The sequence below is a fragment of the Diceros bicornis genome, chromosome 34 (assembly GCF_020826845.1).
Source record: "Diceros bicornis minor isolate mBicDic1 chromosome 34, mDicBic1.mat.cur, whole genome shotgun sequence".
Taxonomy (NCBI): domain Eukaryota; kingdom Metazoa; phylum Chordata; class Mammalia; order Perissodactyla; family Rhinocerotidae; genus Diceros; species Diceros bicornis.
Window position 1 is genome coordinate 6,806,561 of NC_080773.1, and position 6,000 is coordinate 6,812,560.

At 57.4% G+C, this 6,000-nt stretch overlaps 1 protein-coding gene and 1 non-coding gene across 2 annotated transcripts in view; both read left to right on the forward strand.

The window, feature by feature from the left end:
• WDR88 (WD repeat domain 88) overlaps window positions 1-2,822 on the forward strand; it is a 43,465-nt gene extending 40,643 nt beyond the window's left edge. Inside the window, exons 10-11 of the mRNA XM_058529091.1 lie at window positions 618-710; window positions 2,649-2,822. Coding sequence (XP_058385074.1) covers window positions 618-710; window positions 2,649-2,822 — 267 coding nt within the window. The remainder of the gene's footprint in view (window positions 1-617; window positions 711-2,648) is intronic.
• A 2,071-nt stretch (window positions 2,823-4,893) lies between these two features.
• On the forward strand, window positions 4,894-4,967 carry TRNAT-AGU (transfer RNA threonine (anticodon AGU)). The gene has a single exon. It is a non-coding gene; the product is annotated as a tRNA-Thr (tRNA).
• The last annotated feature ends 1,033 nt before the right edge of the window (window positions 4,968-6,000 follow it).

A 6,000-nucleotide genomic window follows, 5' to 3' on the forward strand; every position in this document is an offset into this window, starting at 1 on the left:
TAACTTCCTTGGTTGGTGATGTCTGGGTCAGGCTGGCATGGGTCTTGTAATTGTTCTCATTTTCATTATCTGAACTCTTAGAAAACATGATCATAATATTCACAATGTTAAAAATTCTACTAGCACTGTCTTGAAGCAAAGCACAACAGTTAATCCACAGGTAAAGTCAAAGGTGGACTGTTAACACTCGCAATTACAACACAGTTAAGTCGAATGCTTCATCGCTTGGAGTGATCCACAATAATGGATTATCCAAACTGTGGAAAATGGTGACAGCAACTATGGAAGGTGGGTCATCTGTGTATATCCATTTGGCATTGAAGATAGTTTTGCTTTCAGCTCCTATTTTGGAGGCTGCTATTGAGTTTTGTACTTTCCCCCCAAAGCTTCCACATTCATCACTGAACAATGAGACTCGTCAGGATTTGCGGGGACGTGGGGCTTACAGCACTAACCAGGATGGTGCTGGAGATGCCGGGACAGTTGGTCACCCTGACTCTGCTCCTCTGAAGGTTGAGGTCCTCCACACTGGAACCTGGATGTGGTGCACCTCCTGGGTCCTCCCAGCCTAATGAGCCCGTTTGGTGACTGTGGGTTCGCTGTTTTACTTGTTTTAGGATAGGAGCATGAGACTATGGAATATTGAAGAAATTGACGAAATTCCGTTGGTAATCGAGTACAAAAAGGCCCTGGGCTTAAGGGTGAAACAGGTTGGTACTGGGAAAAATTAAGCCCAGGGAAGGCTTTCATTAGTTCTCTCTACAAATTAATTTATTCTTTGAACAAACATTTACTGGGCAACTGAGGAGAAAATCATGAACAAACAGATTGAAATTGTTGCCCTGAGGGAGCTTAAATTCCAAAAGGGAGACAAACAACGAATAAAGAAATGAGAAAATTATGTACTAAGTCACATGGTGATAAGTTTTTTGGAGAAAAATAACATAGGAAAGGGGAACAGGAGTGCCGGAGGGAGGCTGCACCATTTTAAAGGGTGGTCAGGTCTCACTGAGAAGGTGACGTTTGTTCACAACGTGCAGATGTTTAGGGGAAGAACTTCCCAGCAGAGGGAACAGCCAGTGTGGAAACCCCGAGGCAGGAGTGAGCAGCTGTGTTTGAGGAGCGGAGTGAGTGAGGGGAAATGGGAGAGGAGGCCCGATGAGCCTGGGAAGAATGGCTGGGCACACAGCTGGACACTGGGTGAGCCTCCTGCACTCCGGCAGCAGACCCCATTGCCAACTGGAACCCCCAGTTTCCCATGGAAGAGGCTCAGGCGCCTGTTTCTCTAGTGGCAGATCTGGTGGTCGAGTGGGCACATTTTCTGCTTCACCAGATGCAGCCAGGGCAGCCAAGGCTCACAGAGGCTCTCCTTGGGCAGTGTAGGCCTGCCGTTCTGGGGCTGCGGTGCAGATCCCTGCTGCCATCTCGAGAGGCTGAGGAGTCTGTGCTGGGCCCTCTTGAATCCTTCTCCCCTTAGAGTCCTTGAGCCACCTATGCTTGTCTCCCCTCAGAAGGTCTGGCTGGGAGCCACTGCTCCTGGGAACGGCTAATATGGGAACAGCACTGCGGAGCAGGGAGGCAGGGGGTGGGGAGGGGGACCCACATGGACCTCGTCTTTGTGGCCATGCTGGCCCTGAGGCCCTGGAAGCTGACTCGCTACAGAGCAGTGCTTGCCCCTGTCCTCCGCCTGCCAGCAGGAGCTGCCTCCTCTGCGCCCTGCTGCGCTGGGGTGGGGCCATGGGAAATGATGCCACAGAATAAGGTACAGAAATGATCTAATTTCTTTCTGGCAAAAGAAAGAAAAGAAAGCTACTTGAAGCATAGCAAAGATGTGCCCTCTGCATTTGACTTGCTCTGAGTCAATGTGAGAAATCTCGGAGGCCAGATTTCCCAGAGGCCTGCCCTGGCCGGGTTAGCCCCCCTCTCCTGCAGGCCTAGTGCCCTGAAGTGAGCAAGGTGGCAAAGCACAGGGCCTTGGAGTGCCAGGGCAGGGGCATGCCGCCTTGCAGGCTCGTCTCAGGGGGACCGTGCTGTGCTGGGAAGCCGAGAGCCCAGCCTGTGGTGTTGTCGCTTGTTTGTGGGAAGCAGATGTGGTGAGTGAGCTGTGCTGCTGGATCCACTGTTCTCGCCCACTTGGGCTGGAAACAGGCTCAGAGACAGAGGAGGATGCTCAGCGCCTTCATCATCTAGCTCAAGTCCCTGCTTTGTTCACAAGTCTTGCCTACTCGCTTTTTTTCTCTCTCATGATTCTGTAAGTTAGGTGTCCCTAGGATGTCAGGGAGTTAGGACATCCCCTAGGTCCCACAGTTCTGCCCTGCACAGAGCAGAGGACCAGGTCAGACACCCACCCCCTGTCCTCTCCACTGCCAAGTGGCTTGCCACTCCTGCCCCCAGGACCTCCACGGCAGGGGACACGAGCTGGCAGTACCTGCACAGCTTTTGGGGGGAAGAGAGGGAGAAGCCTGTGCTCATTCTCGCTTGGCGGCCTGCAATTTCCACCCTTGTGGGGTCAGACCCCAAAGAGGGGAGGCGGCTCTTGCCCTGGCCCAGCCTGAGGTCCCAGGATCAGGTGGGAGACTTCGAACTGCATGCCTTGATCCCTTGTGACCAGCACCTCCTTTCCTCTCTTTTAAAATATTTCATGTCAGTGTGAAGGATGTGACAGGCCTTTCTCCATCTACGAAAGTGACATCTTTTCTGAAACAGTCACCAAATGTGTGTTCTGCCGGATGGATGCAAACGACTCAGCAGAAGGCTCATCATCGTCATCGGAAAGGGAGGACTCACCGTCAAGAGGGGGCAGCCTGGACAAGGATGACTGATGGCCACTGAGCCCTTTGAGTGACTTGAACACAGGCCACCTGTCATGTAGGTTTGCGGGCTCTGCAGGTGCCTTTCTCTGGGGCCCCTCCCTGGCCGAGCAGACCTGTCAGACTGAGGCAGGGGCCAAACCCTGGCTGGGCTCCCACCACTGTACCACCCTCTCAGCTCCACAGCACCCTTGGGAATCAACTGTTTTTTTAGTTTTCATGCAGAATAAATCTGGATTTGTTTGGAAAACAAGTGTGCATGTGAATTCTACATCCTTTTTTGCTGTTTCTAAGCTTTGTGTCCTGGTGTTCATCCTGTCTTGTTTTTGGAACGAGTCCTGGACTCCTATTCTGGACTCTGGAGTTGCCCTGTAAGGCAGCCCTTGGAGGCTGGCAGCAGTAGCCCAAAGGAAGGGCTTGTCAGATGAGTAGGAAGATGTGTGGGGCCTCCTCTGGAGGAGGCTGTACAGTAGCAAGGCACTCTGGGTGCTTCCCTGGCCAATGCTCCCAGGTGGTCACCTGCCCAGAGCTGAGGAAGAGCTGGTTAGGCAGGCCGGTGGTGGGCATTTCCATCACGGAATGTTTCATGCTCTCCACCCCAGACTTTTCAATTTCCAGAATGCCCATGCATATGTACAGCCTTCTTCCTGCTTCTGCAGCATGTTGTACAACATAAATCAATTGCTTCAGAAAGAGCAAAGGTTTCAGTTAAACACGAAGGGCTCCCTTTCCATTCCGTACGGCTCACAAGATTGCCATCAAATGTCTTTAGTATGCCCCTTGGTCTGTTTTTAAAACTTAACTGCAGGACTGATTTATATACTGTCAATTGACTGGCATCCAACAATCCTGCCCATGGCCACCTTAACCTGGTAATCATTATTTGGTGGGTCTTGTGCTCCTCAGTCACAGCCCAAGCGATTGCTCAGACTGGAGCTGGCTGCTCGGTGTTTATCTATTTATTTACGAGAATGATGTATGAACACGTGGAAACTCCACTCCACGCCCTCCCAGTAACTGGGCTCTCCGTGGAAGAGAAGTCCCGTTGCTGTGGTCTCGTCCTCCCGCACACGAAGACCTGCAGATGTATTCTTCCCGCTGCTGTGGAGGCCGGCTGGACTGCACACACCAACACTGCCCTCGCTGACGGGCACGTGGGGTGTAGGTCGTTTTCCGCTACTACAAATAATACCAGAGCGCACCTTCTCGTGCATCTGTTTTGCAACTTACATCTCTGTGGGTGAGACTCTCCCACCGGAGGATTGCTGGGTGAAAGATTAGCAGTGTTTGGTTTTGTTGTCGCTCAAAGGCCCTCTACCAAGCGTTGGGACGAGGTGGCTGATGTGTCTGAGCGAGGAGACCCGGGGTGGGGCAAGTGTGAGGCCTGGGTGCGGAGGGCCTGGCCTTGCTGCGGCGGCAGAGACCTCCCCAGTGACGGCGGTGGTGCTCCAGGACCAGCGGCCTGGGCCCCCTGAAGCTCTCCATCCCTCGGCGCCGGCTCGGGGTCCCCCAGGGCCCCGGAGTCTTCCTGGGCTCAGGGTCCGCGGGAAGCCAGGGTCTGGCCCCACAGGCGGGCGGATGCGCCCCCAGGGCTGGCAGGGCGGATGCCCCGATGGTCAGAGGGCGGCCGCCGGCCTCCCAGCTGAGGGCGCCAGCGTGATGGGTCGGACGCGGGGTCCCCGCGGGGCCACGGCCGGCTGTGCACCCTGAGAGGACGCCGGGGAGCGGGCAGCTGGCCGCGCGGGCGGGGCGGGGACCTCCGGAGCGGGCGGGGGCGCGGCCTCGCCGGACAGCCTGGGGGCGCTTCCTGGGCCAGTTCTGGCACCTTGCGCGCGCATCTCCCAAAGACGGGGCCACCTCGGCTCGGGCGCAGACACTACAGGGACCAGGAAGACCACCCCGCCCCCGGCCACTGCGCCCGCCGGCAGCTCCAGCCCTTGCATCCGACTGGTTCCCTCAGCGACTCGTGTGAGCCGGTCCCTGCAATACGCATGCGCCTCCTGCGGACGAAACTTGTGAGCATGCACTCGGCCGACGGAATCAATGGTCATGAGGAAGAGCTTCTGGCGCTGTGTGTGCGGGCGGCGCCGTGGCTTAGTTGGTTAAAGCGCCTGTCTAGTAAACAGGAGATCCTGGGTTCGAATCCCAGCGGTGCCTCAACCGAGCGTCCCGGCCTTCGTTTTTGCTCTGCGCCGGTACCCCGCTCCTCCTCGGTTGCGGGTGGGAGGGTGAGCCTGAGAAGCCATTTTAGCCGGGGCCCGGCGCGCGGAGGGGTGGGGCGCGGGCCCGCCCTGGACTCCGCCCCCGGGGTCTCCGCAAGCTGCGGGGCGGCGCTGACGCGGACACCGGAGCAGGGGCACCTCTGAGGCGGCTGTGCGGCGGGGGCCGTGGGAAACACGCCGGGGGCGGCCGGGTGGAGACGCCCCGCGGGGCGAGCGAGGAGCGAGTGTGACCCCCCGGCCGCGTCGGGGAGGGCGACCCGGGCTCCCCTCCGCCGGGCCCCGGGGGGCGGCCGCCTGGGCGCCGTGCGCAGCGCCACCTGCGCTCGCTGTCCCCGTTTCCGATTGCAGACTGGGCCTTGGGGAGCTCGAGTGAGCCCAGAGCGCGGGCGCCGCGCCGGGCGGAGCGGAGGGCTGCATCCGGCCGGCGTGGCCCTGCGGCGGGTGGGAGGAGGAGAGCTCCGCGCAGGGCGGGACCCCCGGGACGCGCTGTGCCGAGTTCAGAGCCGGCTTCTCCGCGGGCGGGGTGGAGGCGTCACCCTAAGGCTGCGGCGGCGGCTGCTGGTCTCCAGGGGCTGCGCAAGTAGACGGTGGGGGGCTGACCCGGAGCGGTTGCACCGGAGGCTCTGGGGCTGCAGTGAGCCATTGGGATTAAAAAAAGCCGTTACGCAGGAATTCTCATAGCAAACTCAACAAAATGCATGTCAGATGCAACAGGACAGTCCCAACGAGCTGCAGGAATTGCCGCGATGGCGTCAGAATAGTCAAATTCACCTGCGCCAGAGGCAGCTCTTCTCGCCTCTTCCACGGGTCTGGGTTTATTGTCTATTGTTTACTTTTCCTTTTGTTTTTGGGTCAGTTCTTGCCCTTTGCAGCCTAGTTGTTTCTGATTGACATTGCAAAGGAAAACTTGTAGGGGTATTTTGATCCTTTGCAGTTCTGATAGGAGCGCTCTCCCCCGTCCAATCAGA